The following is a 19,707-nucleotide window of genomic DNA, read 5'->3' on the forward strand; positions in this document are numbered from 1 at the left end:
CCCAACCCCAACCCCAACCCCAACCCCAACCCCAACCCCAACCCCAACCCCAACCCCAACCCCAACCCCAACCCCAACCCCAACCCCAACCCCAACCCCAACCCCAACCCCAACCCCAACCCCAACCCCCAACCCCAACCCCAACCCCAACCCCAACCCCAACCCCAACCCCAACCCCAACCCCAACCCCAACCCCAACCCCAACCCCAACCCCAACCCCAACCCCAACCCCAACCCCAACCCCAACCCCAACCCCAACCCCAACCCCAACCCCAACCCCAACCCCAACCCCAACCCCAACCCCAATTAACTCCTAAAATTTTTATAACATTTACAATATGCTTTATGTGAAAAATATTATTATTCAATAATAACACTTCAAAAAGCAAAAATTAAATCATAAAAACTGTTAAGAATAAAAAAACTTACATAAAATTGAGAAAAATTATTTTCATTTTGTTTATCTGACTTCCCACTAAAGCAGGAGTAAATTTATTTTTCAGAGATAAAAACATATATGATGATATTAGTGCTGGATATACTCAACATTACTGTGAACTGATTTACATTTTAGAAATTAATAAATATTTTTAGTTTTAAAACTTTAATTTTTTTTTTGGTGTTGAATTTAATTATCTAAGATTTTTTAATTTAATTTTTTAAAAACGAAAATTAGGTATATATTACTAGATAGTCTTTATACTAGTAATTAATTTTAATGTAGATAAATATTAAATGAATTATATCTTTTATAGAAAAATATTAATTTATTATAATAAATATAATTACTATTTATCAAAAACACTTAATTACTTTCAAAAATTTTGTAGGTAATTTTTATATTTACAAAATAAATTAATACTTTGTCTAATACCAGTCAATCTCTTAGTATCCATGTATTTATATAATATTTATAAAGTGATTATCTTTAAATTCGTCTACTTATTTATATATTACATTTAATTAGAAGAAAACTACTTTAAATTAATGCTTTTAATGATTATTAATTTATATGTATGTTATAGTGATATTTTTTTGCAATAAATGTAATAAAATGAATAGATAGATAGATAAATAGGTATGTATATCTTTGAAGATTTTTGAATAAAGACAAAAACAAATAAATTAATAAATAAATAAACAAATAATTTGGAGAATCTAAGTAAATATTAAATTATTTTTGATTGAAAAAATGATATGGAAATAAAAAGAAGTATTAAATGTATAGAAGATTTAATCAATACAAGCAAATTATATTATGTAAAAAGTAATGAATGCTTAGAGAATATAATGAAAAAATATATATACATATATAAAAGATAGTGAAGATAGCTGAATAATTAATAACCGATTTCAATTAATTAATCAAAATTTAAATAATTGAAATAAAATTCAATCGACCAATAAAATTAAAATAAAAAATGAATAGTATTATCTTAAGATATAAAAACAAAACAAAGAAATTAGGATTTAGATCAAAGCTCTCTGCTGAAGATCTATCATATTTAATTGCAAACCATTATGATATAAAGGGTAAAATTTTGGGCTTGAAGGATACGTCAGGTAAATATTGATTGTTTCTTTTTTATCAAATTTGTTTTTTCAACATCATAATCTATCTATTTACTAATAAAATAACTAGATAACTTCTATTAAATTAAAACATTTTGCAATAGCAACTTGCTTAAACCTAATGAAGTCTATCATGTTATTGTAGAATAAAACGAGGTCTCTTAATTGAATACATAGTCTACACAAAAGAATCCTTCTTCTTCAATTCGTAATAGCAGCATTCACCAAAGTTCTGAACCTGTATAAAAGCATATTTAATAGTCAGAATTTAGATATTAAAATAGCCAATCTCATCATAAAAATTAGTATTCTTAAAACCTTTACAATGCAAATAATTAGCAAGGATAGTTATGTCTTTCTAGCATGATTACAGTAGTTAATAATTTCAAAGTTTGGGAAGAAAATTTCTAGGATCCTTAGGAAGATCGCACAAGTGTAATAGCTTTAATAGAAGATAAGGACTATCTACACTCTCTTGATCCTATAGTCAATAATAGCTTAGTTAATTCATTTAATAACGAATGGGTAAATGTTATGAATAGTCTTGCAGATAGTTATGGTGACAGAGTTGATTATTTTTGTTGTAATGTAAAAAGCAAAGAAGAAATTCAAAACTTTAAAGTTTTTCCTTCTGTGATTGTTTATAAAGGGGGATAAAAGGTTATGGAAATATCTCTTTAAAATTAAGCCAAAACAATTTTAAGATTGCTTGAACGCTTTTTGAATACTGCTTCTGGCATGCTTGCTTAATCAGGCTAAATTGCGAGCAGCCACTTCCCTTAAAATTAACATGCACAAGCTTTACTACTGATGGAGCAGTCAGTTCAGTAAACTGATTTTGATACAGGAGATATAATTACTATTCCTGCAAATATCCCTGATCAACGTGAACTGCTTAACTTACTTGATGTATATCACTCAAACAACTAAATTACTACACTTGATTACTTTATTTTTAAGTGCAAAATACTTGAAAAGTTTGATTTATTTATGAGAGGATACTACGAGGTATATAGGTAAATATAAAATAATTATTAAAAAACAAAAGATTTCATTCAATCAATAATTTTTATTGTTAAATTAGCGAATTTGATTAGAATTCTTTTAAAGACTACTTGCTTTAGGTAGCTAACTAGCAAAATAACCAAGAAAAATTGGATGTAGAAAATAACAACAGCAAAACTAACAACTAGTAAATTAGTATTTTTTAAAAGCTAAAAAAAATTTACAAAATTTATTAAAAAAAAGATTTGAGAATAAGAATTTCTAAAATAACAGACCTCAAAGTTCTGCTTAACCTCAACACTCAGGAGCTAGAAGAACTCCAAGTAGACAATAAACGAGCAATTTCGGATCTGATTCTAAACTAGGATTGTAAGTTATTTTACATATAAATAAATAATTTTATTAAAATGTTAACAAAAAAAGCTCTTAAGAATAATTAATGAAAGCTGTTATAGAGCTTGAAACAGGAAACTTACTTGAAATGCCAATCTTAACTCAAATAAAGAAATTAATATTAGCAGAAAACCAAGAAATTATTTCAATAGTCGAAGGATATCTGTCTAATTCTTATAACAAAAATTCTTTGAGGTATTATTTTTGAATGCAGGAAATTTTTAATTAAACCATAATAAAATATTTTTAATAGCGAAAAATTGAAGAAATATATTATTTAAACAAACCACTTTGATAGACCAACTAGTCCTTGGCCTAAAAAAGAAAAAGTTATCTAAATGTTCTAAAACATTGTCTCAAAAAATTATCTCACAGAGAAAGAAGTTGAAATTTTAAAAATTCTGATTGAAAGCAATAATTAATTATTAATGGGAACTTTTTCTGATGGTAGACTCTAAGATGAGCTAGTTAAGAGTTTAAAAAGAATAGCTTCCTAATACATAAAGAGCTAAGAAAATACCAATTAATCCATTTAGCAAAGAAGTGCAAATTAAAGTGGAGATTTAAAAGCCATGAAAAACTTTGAAAATATAAAAGTGAATAACTTCTTCTAGCAGTAATAACAATTTTAATAAATTCCAGATGATCAAGAAAATCAAAATTTGTAACAAGATTACAAAAAGGAATATTTAAACAAGAAATTAGATTTTTAAAATAGTGGTGACAATTAGCAAAGTTAAGATGAGCTATAAATATAAAATATTGCAAATCAGTATTTAGATGTATAGGGAAGTGATTAAAAGCAAAAAAGAATCCCATAATACAACAACGCTCATTAATCTTCCTCTTCTTCTGCATAGTTTGCTAACATCCAAAGATAATTTTTATCTGCTTCACCAGTTATTGACAATTCAAAATAGAAGTAGGTAGTGGAAAATCAACCTCATTTTAGAGCTGAAGAAAATGAGGACTCTCCTCTCCATACAATTTAATTACACCAATAGCTAAACTAAGGAAGCAGTGGACCAAAGCCTACAAATTTATATAGCATAATTAACAGTAGCAACAACAATAACAACAATATTAACAATGACTTTTAATACAATAATAGTGAATAATTATAAAAGAAATTAGATTAAATAACAAATAGCCAATAACAATCTAATGATGATTTGTAAATATTCAACTCGAATGCAGGATAGTTAAGTAAAGAAACCTAGCCAGTATAATAAAACTAAATCCAAAATATTGCATAAATTGTATACAAGTAGTAAAACGATGAAAAAAATAAATTAGAAAATACAGACACCGAAGAAGATCTATAAAATTTACAAGACAATTAAAGAGATGGTGATGATGATGGATTAGATGAAGATGAGTTTAACTAAACAAATACCTATTTGGAATTCATGGATGATCATATAGATTAATTTAATCCTGAAGACTTTGGTATAGATTAAATAAAAATATAAAATACTTATTTTATTTTTAACATAAAAGGTATGGCTGTCTATTTATTAAATTAATAAAATGAAGATATTTTGCAACTCTTTGAAGAAATTACCCAACACAATCAGCTATCAAACGCTACTTATGTAACATAATACACTCTAAATAACATCTTTAAAAATAATTTAATTTGAAAAGAGTATCATGCCCATCAAAATTATGGTCTCAAGCAAATTTAAAGATGTTTTAAACAAGCACTTTAAATCAGAAGAAGTTTATCTTATAGAAGCAAACAAGTAAGTTGTAACAACTTCAATATTCGCAGTTTATCAGGTTTTTTTTTTTTTAATAAAAGTATAAAAATATAATATAAATCATCATTAATTAAGAACAGCAAAACAAAATTTTCTTTTATTTTCTAATCTTAATATTTTTAATTTTTAAAAATAAAATTTTTAAATATTTGTTATTAATTTTTGAGGATTTATTTATGGTATATTTATTAATTTATTATTTTATTTTACTTATTTAATTATTTTTTTGTAGTCTTTTAGAGTTTAATCTGATTTAGATGCTTTCATATAAAACTTGAAATTAGCTGTTATGAAAGATTAGACTCGTAAGCAATCTCTTGATGAGTCAGATGATGAATTGAGCTCTAACCGCTAAGCTGGAAGCATATTTAAAGGGTACCAAGAAAAAATACACCCTGATGAAATACTCTAAGAAAGTAATGCTATATCTCCTATAGATTAATCTATAGCAAATCTTGCAAAGTAAAATTTCATTTTTTTGTAGACAATAGTAATGTATGAATATTATAGCAATTAGCATTACATCCAAGATAACTAGCCTTCTTTTTCAAACCAATAAAATTACTACTAGTAGTCTAGCGATAGTAATGCCAAACCTGTTTAGAATTCTGCTGAATTCTCTTACAGACCTCAAGAAGCCAAATAGGAACATGAATAAAATATATAAGAAAGAAATAACAATCAAGGAGCTAAAAAAGCTGGTTTAATTAGCCTTCACAATGCTCAATCAGAAACTGAAATTTAAGCCAGACCTCTCACTAATGAAAGTTCCGATTCTTCAATTAGAAAGAGATTGAGAACTGAATCTCTTCAAGTTGAAACAAATGCTAAATTTTCTCCTAGAAATAAGAAGCAATAATCTAGTAATAAATTTTAACTTATCTTATATTTTTTTGTATAAAAAAATGTTAACTAAAATATTTTAATTAATCCTAATAAAGAAAAATCAAACAGCCCTGATAGATAAGACTCCTCTTAATCTCAAAAGGAAGAGGAAAAGGAAAAATCAATTAGATCTCCGACTGGATAATCCTAATTTAAGTACTAAATAAATCAGCAATAATCTTAGTAGTAGCCTGTTTTCGGTTTAATTAATTTGAAGAAATTGTAGTAAATTAATGTCGAAGTTTAGAACACCGGCATGAATGTTTAAGATAATGATTTAAATGAAATCTTATCACATGAAATTAGTGAATTCTATTGCTCATATATTTATAATGAGAATGATAGAATTTATGATGAAATAGTGAACCTCTCAACTACTACCACTAACCCACTTAATAAAAAAGTCCTTGAAGTGTTTAGCATATTATATTAAGTCGTAAAATATAAATTAATAGTATAATTTTATTTGACTATTTATTTTTAAAGAATGATTTAGATGTTATCGATATTATTGAAGATTACAAAGAATAAAGAAATCTATAAATTGTTAAAGAAAAACTTACAAATGTTGCAAAAAACAAAAAAAGAAGCTGTTATTCATCCATCCAATCAGTTAATAATAAGATTGGAAAATTCAATCTTTTCAAAAGACTACTAAAGATAATTGAGGTATATTATTTATTTATTTATTAATAATTTTTTTGAATAACAAATAATAATAATTTTAAATAAAATAATTTAGAAATAGTATTAATCTGAATAAGTAGATTTCTATGTTCAACAATATCTATTCTTGCATGATGATGTAGTGACCTTAGCTGCATTTGAAGCTTATTGCATAAATAGTATATATAATTATATATTTTACTTTAAGATTTTTACTAATAATTTTTTTTATTATAGAAAACTGGAGAGAATTTGTTGAAAATCTTGTTTTGATTGGAAAGATGAGTTTGATTAAATTCAATTTAGTAAATAATTTTTAAATTCAAATATTAAAAAGCTAATAATAATTCAATAATAAATAGAATTAAACAGAAATATCAAAATTAAATCAATACGTTTTAGATCAACTTTACATTATTTATGCATATGGAAGATATTTAAGAAGTGAAGAAAAGAAGGATTTAGAAATTATCATAAAGCAGGATCAAGAAAATTGCCACATCTAATCATTAGTAAATGAATACGATGCTGGAGTAATAGATTAAGGAGAGTTAGTTGATGGTATATGCAAATACGCAAAAGAAATTTCTAATAGTATATTTTAAGCTCATATCCAAATGATTATTAAAACAATTAATTTTTTTTTTGATAAAATAGGCTTAAGAAAAGATGAATACTTTTTAAAAATGAAATATAGTTGTCCTAGTATTGAAGAAAGAGAAGAGTTAAAAAAAGTAGTTGAATAATATAGAAATGATTTATAAGAAAGAGAAATCACTAATTTAGAACTTTTTAATCAACTCATTTACTCTGCCAATAAAAATTTATTAGGAGCTCTTTGTTTACATGACTACATGAAAGACAAGGAAGATTTCTTAGAGAATCTAGCTATGATATATCATTACGAAACATCAAGTAAATTATTATCCTATTATAAAAATGAATCACTTAAATATATATATTATTTTATTTTAGATGATATGAAGAGAGTTATTAAAGAGTTTTCAAGAATTAATAAATGGGATCAAAATCAAGTAAAGAAAGAATTTATTTTTTTTGTAAAAATATAAATTTTATTTTATCAAAATAGGTCAAATTTTTAATACAAAAAGTAGATGATGATGAACCTGTCTTAATGGGAGCTTACTATCACTATAAGAAGAATGAAGTTGATAAAGATGAAAAATTAGAACTAAAAGAAACATTTGAATTATATTTAAAGAGCTAATACAAATATTATAATTAATGATTTAAAAGCTTGCAAAAAATTTCTTTTGATAAAAATGAATAAAATTCATATGTTTTAAAATATTTTTCATTGTGTTCATCTATCGATTTATTATTTTAAAATTTAATTTGATTCAAAATTTTCCTTCTATTTTTCTAATACCTTTATTTTTTAAGTGATATTTTATGTTTTTCAATTAAGTGGGCATAAATAAATATTTGAATTATGAATTTTAAAATCAAATATGTTTGTTTGATTAAACAAACATATGTAACTAAATAATTGTTTCTATAAAATATAATAAGATAACCAATTAGGCATTTTAATCTAATTAATTAATTTCTTTGCTTTTTCTATTTATTTTAACTAATTTAGTTTATCATCTTCTCTTTATTTTCTTTTGGGTTATTATAAATATGGATTAGTAATAAATATAATTAGAAATTTATATCATTATAATAATTTATTTTTAATATTATTATAATTTCTCATTGAATCTTATAATATGTCTGTGTTAACTAATTCATAAAAGATAGATTTTATAATTTAATATATTTTGTATTAATTTTATTAATAAAAAAAGTATATAAGGTAATATTTTTAGTATTTCACACTAAAAAGTTTTTTTTTTTTTTTACAATAAAAAATAGAATTCTTTTCATGATTTTTCAAAAATGGCTTTAATATAACGTGTTCTTTATTTATGAGGAATTACGGTAAATAATTTAATTGTTTTTCTTTAATTAGTAAGTACAATATTAAAACAAAAAAATTAAACTAATAGAAAACTTATAATTAGATATAAATAAACTAAAACAGGAGCGAATCAGCATTAAATAAAATAAAATAATAGAATAAATATGCTTGAGAAACATTTTAAAGGAATAAATAAAATCTAATAATATTAGAAGTCAAAGAGATAATCTGAAATATTATTACTATACTTAAAATTTGAGTATTCTTACAATATATTCATATAGCCTTAAAAATTAACCATCCCAAAAGCGTTTATGCATTTGATAGAAAATTAAAAATAAATTATTTGCATGTGAAATTGTTAATGTTACATGAAAATTGTGAATTCAATAACTTTAAAATTATAGGAAAAAAAGACTAGATGAGCTGACCACTAGTTATAAATAGAGTATTAAGACAGATTGAAATAAAAATTAATTTAAATAAAAAAAACGAAAAAAAATATTAAGAGCTGAATAGGATTTATTTTAGGTTTGTTAGGCTTTTTTATTATTTATTGAATTTGTATTAAAATATATTTGGCAGATAGAAAGTCAATTAGAAAAGTAATAAAAATTTTAAAGACAAAATCAAAAAGCCTATTTATAAACAATTTTTGTATATAATTTAAAGAAAAACATAATTTAGGAGAGTTCTCTCTTTATCTAAATAGATTAAATAAATTAATAAGGAGAATATAAAATATTCTTAAATATCATTAAGGTAGCAGTTTTGTTTAAATTCAAATACGCACACACACAGACACACATATACCACAAGCAAGTTACAAATATTAGAGTAGAATCTTATCTCAGATAAATAGTATGGAAGACATTAAATAAAGGATATCCTAAACCGAACCAAATTCATCAATAAATCTGCAATAGATAGATACAACACTTTCTGATTGTTTTTACTAAGCCCTAAAAGAACTTAAGAATGAAAATTAATTAAGCGAAGAACACAAAAAGAATGCAAAAATCCAGCTCATCGAAAATAATAGAGAGCTTCTTCAATTACTCTTTAATTCCAAGGGCGATCTTAAAATTATGAAAGAAAATGTTATTAAATTCATAAAAAGCCACTTTTAAATGCCACCAAGAGCTATGAAAGAGAGTAGTTTTTCTTCAAATTCATCGTTGTTGGAAGTTTAAATTTCGCGTAATTCTGGCAAAAGTCCCTCGAATATCTCCTCTCAAGTAAAATTGAATTTCATTTAATTAAACATAAATATTTGACAGCTTGTTGAAGAATTATTTTTATCTACATAATTAATTTGTAGTTAGTTTTAAATAAAATATCGTATCATGAAAATTTTTATCGCTATTTTTCGAAAGCGCATTTCAACAAAGAAAAAATATTAAGAATAAATTGTTCATAACTCACTTGAATAGTCAGTCTCTAAAATTATTTTATTAAAATAAATAAAAGAATAAACCTGAGATAAGCACTTTCCTTAAATACCTTGAAGATTTATTAACTAATTCTCCTAGTAAACTCAACTAGTATGATAAAAAATAGCTATAAAAGATTTTCAAAAAATTATAGTAAGTTGTTTTTGATTAGAGTTCTCCTCTTGCACCTTAAAGAAAAAGTCTTAATTCTTCAAATCATAATTTGCTCTCAGCTGGAAATCTTTCACCAGTTAAAAATTAATTCTCATCTGAGGATATTTTGTCTCTATACAATATTTACAAATCAATTAAGGTATTTCATATTTCAGATATTTTTAGCAATTAGCTTTATTTGAAATGATATTTTAGTAAATTACATTTTTTTTATTAATAAACAAATAAATAATCAGTCTGTTTACAAAGATTTATTGCGTTTGGCTCAGCTCTTTGTGCAAGATAACTTAAATAAATAACAAACCTTATATAATGTGAATAAGTTATTAAAGGATTTAATAAATGTAGATTCATTTTGTTTCATTTCTAATCCAAACACTGGCTGTAACAGCGCTACTCAAGCATAGCCTTAATAGCAGAAGAAATCAAAAGCTGATGAAGGTGGTGCTTTATAATCTATAAGAGTTTCTGAATCTATTATACAAGAAAATAAGTAATAAAAAGATTAAGATTGGATCTTTTTTGATTCAGAGAGTTATGAAAAAAATTAAAGTGGATATTCTTTTTCAAGCGATACTCTTGCTGACGAAATTTCTTAATTGCATTAAGGATTAATAGAACTTAAGGATTTAGATTCTAATACCTTTCCTACAATCATAGCAAAATGTAGTAGCTATAATTCTTAATATAAAGCATATGTATACAAATTTTACAACTTAAAAAGCGAGTCTTATGAAATTATATCGCTTAGATATGAGAACGAAATCTCTTTCTTTAATGAAAAATCCAAAATTATTACGTAAGATTCATTCATTCATTGATTAATTCTTTATTTTATAATCTGAGCCAGCCTTTCAATTGAAACAAATTATATGTGAAGGAAAATAAATATTTTCAATAAGAAGAAAAATAAAAAAATACTTAATTAATTAATTCAAATAGGCTGTTAACAATTTAAAATTTGTAATATTAGATTACATTAATGCAAGAGAAATTTATTACCAATTACTGTAGAATAGGGATGAGGATATATACATACCAACAAAATTTAAATAAAATGAAATTTATTCCCATTAAATATTTTAAATAAAACAAACACGAAAATTTATTTTAATTAAATTAAACTATCAGTTTAATAAAATATTTTTTAAAATAAAATAGAAATAATTTGGCACTTCCAATATATCAGAATTAGGCATTCACATATTTAGGACAGTTTATTGTTAATACTATCTAAAACCTAAACAGTTAGAGTGAATGCTCTTTCTAAATTATAGATTTAAGTCATACATTCTTGAATTTCGGTAAAAATCTCCTAATAGATTCTTTCCAATAAAAATTAAAATCAACCTTCAAAATAAATACGTAATTTTTACATACATTAATGATATTAAACAACAAAAAAATTTCGAATAAATAATACTAAAAGCCATGTAAAATAAATTGATACCAAGGAGAGTAAATCCTAAGATGCTGAGGAAAGAGCGTCTTTGTTTAAAAACTCTTAGTTAGTTTTAGAAGACGATTATTCAGATATTGTTTTCTAAAGCACAAGTGGAGAGAGTATTTTAAATGATCCTGCATTATACACCTTTTTTATAGAAGTAATTAATAAAATTTTTTGTATTTTTGCATATTAAAAAAAATGAATAAATTAAAATTTATTAAAAACAAAGATATCACATTATTTTGCTAAATACAAACAATTCCTACTTAAAATGAGCTAAAAAGTGTTTGTGTACAAATACTTTTTGAGAAATTAGTATCAAACATTCTTGGATATATCTAAAAAAGGATAACTAAAATTCATTTCGCACTCAAAGTAAACTATCCTTTAATGAAAATATTATTGTTTTTTTTATTTACAATATTTTTTGTGATATTAATAAATAGATCCAATTTAGATATAGATTATAATGATATTTAGGAAAGACCACTCAAAATAGAAGATATCTTTAAGAATAATAAAAATTTTATTAAGGAATTTTATGAAATTATTGAGTACTTTAAATAGCCACTTGAAGAATAAGAGAAAGTAAACTTGAAGCATCATAAAGAAGAAGAAAACGAAAAGTAAAAAATTTAGAAAAACGAAAATATACTACCAAATGTTTTGCAATTGTAAGATGAAGATATACCTTTCCAACCATAAAATAGATCTTCAATCTAACAGGAAATTAAAATTGATTAATAAAACAGCCAAAATAGCTGTTTGAGTCCTGATTTTGGGGAGAAGTTTAATAATTAAAACTTAAATGGAATCGGAGAATAAAAAAGCAACAACAATAATAACGGCAATAATGCTAACAACAATAACAATAACAATAATAAAAGCTTTGTTAGCAGTGCTTCCAAGAGCTATCGTCCCTTCAAAAGCTATATCAAAAAACCTAACACTTGGTTTAACTTAAAAAGCATCCCTGATTCATAAATATATGTATAAATACTTCCTTAGAAACAAAAAATAGTAATATAGAGCATTTTCATTAATATCTAAGATGATTTCCACTCAGATTCATGCACTAATTTTGAATCTTTCTATTAGCTTGATGACATTTTAAATAGCCTCAACAACTCAGAATTTAATGACCCAAGAATAAAATTAATTTTAAAAAAATTATACTCGAAAATAAACTCTTTTAATATTGAAGAAAAAGTATCAATTGAAAATCAAAATACTTAAATAGAGATGTTTACTTAAAATCATAGAGAAAGATTTACTTCTACTCCTGCTATAGGAGCTTCATAAAAAAGCAGTGTTATTATGAGATAGACTGCAAAGCTTAACTAATCTAAATAATTATCTAATAATTCCCCAACTGCACTTTAAAAACAACAACTTGAATAGTAGTATCTTAAAAATCTTCTTCATGCCACTCCAGCCGTGACTAACATAGATGATTGGGATTTCAATGTTTTTGAGCTTAGGTCTGTAGAAGAAAAATATACAACTGCATGGAACATTTTATAGAGGGCTTAGTATTTCGAATCTTGTTCAATCCCAGAAGATGTTTTTGCAAACTTTGTTAAAGAATTATAAAAATAATATGATATAAAAAATAATGATTTCCATAACTTTGATCACGGTGTTTCAGGTATTTTAATTTAATAATTTTAATTAATAAATAAATAAATAAACATTCTAATTTAATAAATAGTTATGTAAAGCTGCTATATGCTATCTAAGTGTTAAAGAGCAACATAAGTATTAAAACCAATTGATATATTTACAGTTATACTTTCTGGTCTTTGCCATGACGTTGGGCATACAGGAAGGACCAATAATTTTGAAATTTCAGTTTAATCAAAGCTCGCTATTAGATATCACGATAAATCTGTAAAAAAATAGTTTAAATAATAAACTAATAAATATATTTATATATATTTCTTATAAAAAATAAAAAGGTTTTAGAGTAACATCATCTTGCAACCACATTTAAAATTATGAAATAGTCATTAGATTATAACATATTGCAAAATTTAGAACCAATCACTTATAATCAAGTGAGAAGATCAATGATCTCAAATATTTTATACACAGACATTAAGTAACACTTTAAACTGATTCTAGATTTTGAAACATAATGGAAAAATTACGATGAATAACTAAAAACTACAAGTAAAGTGTTATATTTAATTTTAAATTAAATTTAAATTAATTGTGTTTATAAGCAGACAGTGAAGGAGAAATTGATCTGTTAACTGGTATGATTATTCATACAGCAGATTTTACAGGGGCAGCTAAGCCATTCCCATTATCAAGATAATGGTCAGAAAAAGTCAATAGGGAATTCCATAATCAAGTAATATAATTTATTTTACAGAATTACATTTTATAAATTGATGTAAAATATTATTATAATAGTATATTGAAGAGGGCAAGAGAGGTGTAGAGTAGACATCATTTATGAAAGATTTAGATATACTCCATGTAATGGCAAAGGCTGAAAAAGGTTTTCTTAGTGTTATAGTCCTTCCTCTATGGAAGTCTTTAAATGATTTCTATAAAGGAGAGCTTAACACTTAAATTGAATATTTAACTGATTCTATAAATTAATGGGGAGAACTTTCATAACAAGTTCCACAATAAGCTTCTCAACCTTAGTAAGTAAGTTAGAATAACGAAGAGAAAGTTAATGAAGCCTGTGAAGACATAAAACAAATAGAATCTTCATCTGAAAGTGATGATGATGGAGATATAGATGTAGATGTAGATGTAGATGAAGAAAGCAATCTTCAAAAATAACAACAACAATAAAATGAAAATATTAAAAATGCTTCTGATTATGAAGAAGACAAAAACTCTAATGAAATAATTTTTGAAATGGACAATGAAGAATCAAACGAAAAATTAAATACAATAAATTGTGAAGATTCTGAAAACTAATAACCTTCAGATAGTTCTCCTCACTAATGAATGAGCAAATGAAAATTAAATAAATCGCCAAAATTTATTATTTTAAATTAAAAGGACAGATAACATGACAGTTTCTAATTTAAATCTTTGACTGTCTGTCTCTCTGTCCTTATGAATTTGTATAAGAAGTTTTATATTTTAAATAACTATTAAATAATTTTAATGAAGAGGTAGATTTAAACGGTCTTATAATACTCACAAAATAAAATATATTTAAAGTAGCTAATATTAAAAATATTTATTTACTTTTATTATTAAGTATAAATTCAATCATTGATTGCTTCTTTGAATTAATTTTTCTAAAAATTATTTAAGTTCATTTATAAATATAAATTAATTTATGTATCTAATATTATCTTATTATTTATTAATTATTCATTTTATTTATTATTATAATTATACTATTTGTTCATATTATATTGTTACATATATTTATACTTTTCTATTTTATTGATACACTTCAAAAATTTTCAGAAGGTTTTTATAACATAAACATTAAATTGATAAAATATTAATTAATAATCTCTCTTTTTACTTTCTTTAACAATTATTATTATCTTAATATATTTTAATGTTAAAAATAGCTTTTCAAAATAATAAATTTATTAAAATGAAAATAATTTTGCTTTTTTTTTTTGATATTTAGATAGAGTTGTTTTTTAAGAAACTATGAATTTTTTGAGCTTAAATGATATTTATATCAAAAATCCTTTTTTCATAATAGAAAACTGCGTAATTTGGTAGGCCTAACTTGTTCTATATTTAAATAAATTATTTATAATAATATATAAATGTTAGTTTAATTTATTTATTTGATCTTTGACTAATTTTTAAAGTATTAGTTAGGATGAACTTATAAAATAAATTCTGTGGTTTAAGAAAAGCAAAGACTTACATTTTAAATATTCGAGTTAATGACAATCAATTCAATATTTTAGATGTAATTAAAATAAAAATACTTTTGAATGGCTTATATTTATATTACATGAATTACACAAGCTATTAATTTATAGAACGAGACTCTGTTTACTTTCTTACATATAAATATTAAACAAAATACTATTTTTTTTAATATTTATAAAATTTATTTATTTTAACAATCAGCAACTTCAAAAAACTAAGAAAATGAAAAAGAAGAATACTATTGACTCTAAAGTAATTATTTACCGCTTTCATACTTGTGGTGTTATTAGATATTTTTTATAAAGTTATTAGAAACAATTATTGCTTAGTTGAAAAATTAATAATTATAAGATTCAGATTCTCCTTTAGGAAGACTGTTAAGTCCTTAGAATAGGAAAAACAAATTTTCATAAAACTTTATCGATGAAAATCAGTTAAAAATATTTGATTAAATGTCATGTCTACCTTTTCTTAAGAGGTTCATTAATGTTTACTTCATGGACAGTAGAATTTTGAGCTATTATAAAGTAAATTAAATTGAGAATTTTAATTATTTTTAGACTTGATCAAATATCTTGACATACTATTCTCATTTATATTAATAAAAATTTGCAAAAAAGTTAATGTTTTTATCGATAACATATCTTTTTCATGTTTTGGCTGCTTGAGAATATTAATTTATAAAATTATTTATTTTTAATTTTGCATACAACTAGTTTATGCGATCTCTTAGATATGTCAAACTGAATAAAGGATCTTTAGTAATTAAATAAGGAGACTAAATGAATAGAAATATTTATATACTGCTATCAGGTTCAGCTGTTGAACTCAAAAAAAATTAAAATGTTTTCAGTGAGAATATTACAAGAACAGGAGTTAAAGATTAGTTTGAAATAAAATAATATGCCAGTTATATAGACTCTATATCAAAAGAAAATTAAGAACTGTACTTAGAAGGAGATGAAATAGTTAAATTTTTAAACGAGTATGGTCCTGATTTTACAGAAATTGATATTGGTGAAGCATCAGGAGAAAGTGTTTTATATGAAAAGGGTCCTAGAACATGCACTTTACTAACCATTACTGATGCTGAGTTTGTCACTTTTGATAAAAATACATTTTGGAAATTATAAGCACAAAACAACCTATAAAAAAAAAAGATCAAAGAAATAATATAGAAAGCTATCAATATAAATTATGATATCTATAACTAAAATACTATCACTTAAATCGTATCCAGTTTTTAAGTAATTATTTATTTATTTATTTTTATGATTCTTTTTTATAAAAAACCTAACTAACTTTTAAATTACATTAATAAATATAGCTTCAGAAAATTTAGAAAGATGAATTCCTTTTCGAAGAAGGAAGCATAAATGAAATAGTATATATTGTTTAGGGATCATGTGAGATATAAATGAAGTATTTCATTAAAAAGAATTTTAAGAAATCAATTTCAAAAGATCTAAAAGGTACTCTTGTGATAGAAAATTTAACAAGTAATTAAAATTAATTTTATTTAATATTAACAATTTATTTTTATTTTTTTTTAGATGGGATATTTTTTGTTGGAGATGAAATCATTTTCGAAAGCTGGAAGAAATATAAGTATTCTGTAAGGATTACAGCTAAAAATAGCATTGTATACTCAACAAATATTAAAGATATAGAAAAACTCTATGACTAAGCCACTCTTAACCATATGAAAGAAGAATATTTAAGGAAAATGATAGTTTACAAAAGATTATATGATAAAAAGTTGTAAGATATCATTTAAGATAGTAAAAAAAAGGCTGAAACTGAAAAAATGTCTAATAACTCTAGCATAATTAAAGGAAATAATGATAATTAAGATCATGCTAGTTCATAGAACTCAAATAGAAAATAAAATACCTTAAAAAATTTTATCAGCTAATCGTAAAACAAAGAACAATGCTTGAATTTGAATTCTTTTCTTAAACAAAAAAGTAAAAAGAAAAATAATTTTGATGAAATTTTATACCAAGTGTAAAAAGATAAGCTTTAAACTAAATATTTAGAATAAAACACAATAATTAGAAATTGTTGCTTTTAAATGTAATAGCCTACTTATTATACTTTTCATAGATCTTTAACATTTTAACCTGAAACGTAAGAGCTAGAAAAAGTTAATTAAAACTAAATAAGCTAAAAAAATACTTTGAATCTTAATCTTTATCAGTAGATTTTTGATCAGAATCAATTACAGAATGAAAAACTTATGAGACAGCACTCTCTGGAAAACAAAACTGTTTATAATAATTTGATAGCAAATCATCTTGAATAAGAAGAGTGGTTTCCATAACAAAATGATAAAATATACCTAAAAAAGGCTAAATAGAGATCAATTAGAATCAGTCCTGAAGGAACACTTTTATAAAAATTAGATTCAAATTAATACACTTAAGAACCTATCAGTCAAAAAAGTGCTTTTTATTCAAACTAAACTGATTCATTTTAATTAAGCCAATCAAAAATTATTGATGGAAATGAAGAAAATAATTCAAATAACAATTCATCAAAATAGAGTTCTTATGAAGAGAGTCCCTACTAAGCATATGTATCTCTAATGTCTTCTGAGGTCAAATAATAAACAAACTTAGATAAGTAATACAGTTAGCGTTAAAAAAGCTATAATGACTCGAAAAAAGCATTAAATTTCTCTTCATAAATGCAGTTTTATTAACAAGAAAATATCAATATTCAAGCTAAAACATTACCCAATTTGATGAGAAATAAAAATACCTAGAAAGAAATTTTCTAGTAAGGTGATATATAAAATTAAAAATTGTAAGGACTGTAAACCAAAGTTTCAAAAGAAGAAACTATTGAAAATAAATAATTAAATAAGTAAAATGAAATATAAATGATAACAACTTAAATAAATAATTATTACTCTGAAAACAACAAAAACAATCAAAATGATTTAAATGTATTTTCTAATTAAAATGATAATAAGCTAAAACTATTAAGCTAAAGCTTAAATATTGATCAAAACAACAAAACTTAATAACAAATTGAATATTCTTAAAATATTAACCCAATAAGTACAACTAAATAAATACCTATCCTCAGTAATACGGCATATAATTTATTTAATATCAGCAAATCATTTTCTTTAGAAAAGCAAAATAATTTCAATAATCCTTTGAATTGCTAAAATTTGTCAGAAAGTTAAATTTTCTTACCTTTTTCATAAAAATAAGAGAGGATTAAAAAGGGATTAGTTTTATCAAGAAAAGACAATTAGAATTTCTATGATGTTGATTTTAATTTAAGAATGTCATCTGCTAAATCAAGAAGAATTCATGACTCAAGTCCTGAAAACAAAGATACTTACTATGGTATAGCATATAAAAAAAGGATACATTTTTAAAAAAATGTGTAATTTACCCAGTAAAAAGTATGAATCAAAAAATATTATATTACTTTGGTTTATATTAGAATTATCTATTAAAAATAAAACTTTACAATAAACTCAAATAAATTAAATAATAATTATATATAAAAAATGTAATAAAAATTATCATTCTTGGTATTTTGGCTTTTGTTGGATTTAATTTTGTAGCTTTAAGCTTTCTTAAGTCACAAAAATATAACTATTATTTTTAAATAAAAAGTAATTCTAAGAATTTTAAAGTATTTATTGAGAAAAAAAAAATTATCAGCAAATTAATTAAAATTATCTTGATGTACAAATTTATGTAAATTCTCTTGAACAAAAGATGATGATTAGAGTGTTCAAAATTATTTAACTTAATGAGCTTTTTAAAAGTATAGTAATATTTATTTTTTTTTAAACTATTAACTTTTAATCGAAAAATTTTATTAAACATTTTATTTTTAATCCCAAGCTTTTTTAAAAAATAATTTTGAATTTAACTTGACTTTAATAAATTATATGAGAAATAAAATTAAATAATTAGAAAAATAAAGATTTTACAATTTTTTGAAAACTAATTTTTTGTAATAAGTTGTTTCTGAAGTTATTTTACATGAGTTACAATTTTGAAAAAGAAAATTTTTTAATATTGAAATACAAGAGCTTAAGATTTTATTCAAATAGTTCAATATTGAGTATAATGGTCAATAATTCTCATAAATTTTGTGATTAATGTCTAGATTGTGATCAATATTTCATTGAAAGTAATTCATAAATTGTTAAAAAAATTACCCTCGAGTTTATAGTAAGTAATTGAAAATTAAGGGAAAAAAACTAATTGAGTAACTAACTGTTTATTTATTTTATTTATTTATTTATTTATTTATTTATTTATTTATTTATTTATTTATTTTATCAATGCAAATACTAATTTTTTTTTTCTTTATTTTTATTTTACTTTTACTTTTATATAAAATAAAAAAAATATTATTTTCAATAAATTTTTAGTTTTTTTAAATATAAAATGATAAAATTATTTTTCTTTTTTCATTCAAAATTTACAATTTGTAATAATTTTTACGAATCAATTACATATATTATCTATTAAAGCATTAAATATAGTTTTCATTAATTTTCTTTAAAAAAAAGAATTTTTTAAACAAAGTAAATCA

General features: G+C 23.4%; 3 protein-coding genes across 3 annotated transcripts; all 3 read left to right on the forward strand. All coding sequences in view use genetic code 6, as the record gives it.

Annotated features, from left to right (window-relative positions):
* Window positions 1–1,359: 1,359 nt before the first annotated feature.
* Window positions 1,360–7,651, forward strand: TTHERM_01015860 (hypothetical protein; the record flags this gene model as incomplete). The annotated part of the gene is made up of 18 exons (XM_001030746.4): window positions 1,360–1,563; window positions 1,643–2,588; window positions 2,657–2,764; window positions 2,821–2,946; window positions 3,001–3,165; window positions 3,224–4,419; window positions 4,471–4,565; window positions 4,618–4,752; window positions 4,966–5,195; window positions 5,244–5,596; window positions 5,675–6,054; window positions 6,105–6,287; window positions 6,361–6,463; window positions 6,522–6,589; window positions 6,647–6,878; window positions 6,942–7,199; window positions 7,260–7,318; window positions 7,375–7,651. Coding segments are annotated over 18 exons (4,998 nt in total), but the record flags the coding sequence as incomplete, so codon positions are not given.
* A 1,420-nt stretch (window positions 7,652–9,071) lies between these two features.
* Window positions 9,072–14,232, forward strand: TTHERM_01015870 (3',5'-cyclic-nucleotide phosphodiesterase; the record flags this gene model as incomplete). The annotated part of the gene is made up of 11 exons (XM_001030747.3): window positions 9,072–9,446; window positions 9,679–9,954; window positions 10,052–10,614; window positions 10,977–11,180; window positions 11,245–11,419; window positions 11,492–11,637; window positions 11,709–12,910; window positions 12,974–13,152; window positions 13,221–13,434; window positions 13,491–13,618; window positions 13,681–14,232. 11 exons carry the CDS (start codon window positions 9,072–9,074, stop codon window positions 14,230–14,232), a joined length of 4,014 nt encoding a protein of 1,337 aa, XP_001030747.2.
* Window positions 14,233–15,854: 1,622 nt separating this feature from the next.
* On the forward strand, window positions 15,855–18,562 carry TTHERM_01015880 (cyclic nucleotide-binding domain protein; the record flags this gene model as incomplete). The annotated part of the gene is made up of 3 exons (XM_001030748.2): window positions 15,855–16,382; window positions 16,463–16,634; window positions 16,689–18,562. 3 exons carry the CDS (start codon window positions 15,855–15,857, stop codon window positions 18,560–18,562), a joined length of 2,574 nt encoding a protein of 857 aa, XP_001030748.2.
* Window positions 18,563–19,707: the final 1,145 nt, after the last annotated feature.

This window comes from Tetrahymena thermophila (assembly GCF_000189635.1).
Source record: "Tetrahymena thermophila SB210 genomic scaffold scf_8254410, whole genome shotgun sequence".
NCBI classification, from domain to species: Eukaryota; Ciliophora; class Oligohymenophorea; order Hymenostomatida; family Tetrahymenidae; genus Tetrahymena; species Tetrahymena thermophila.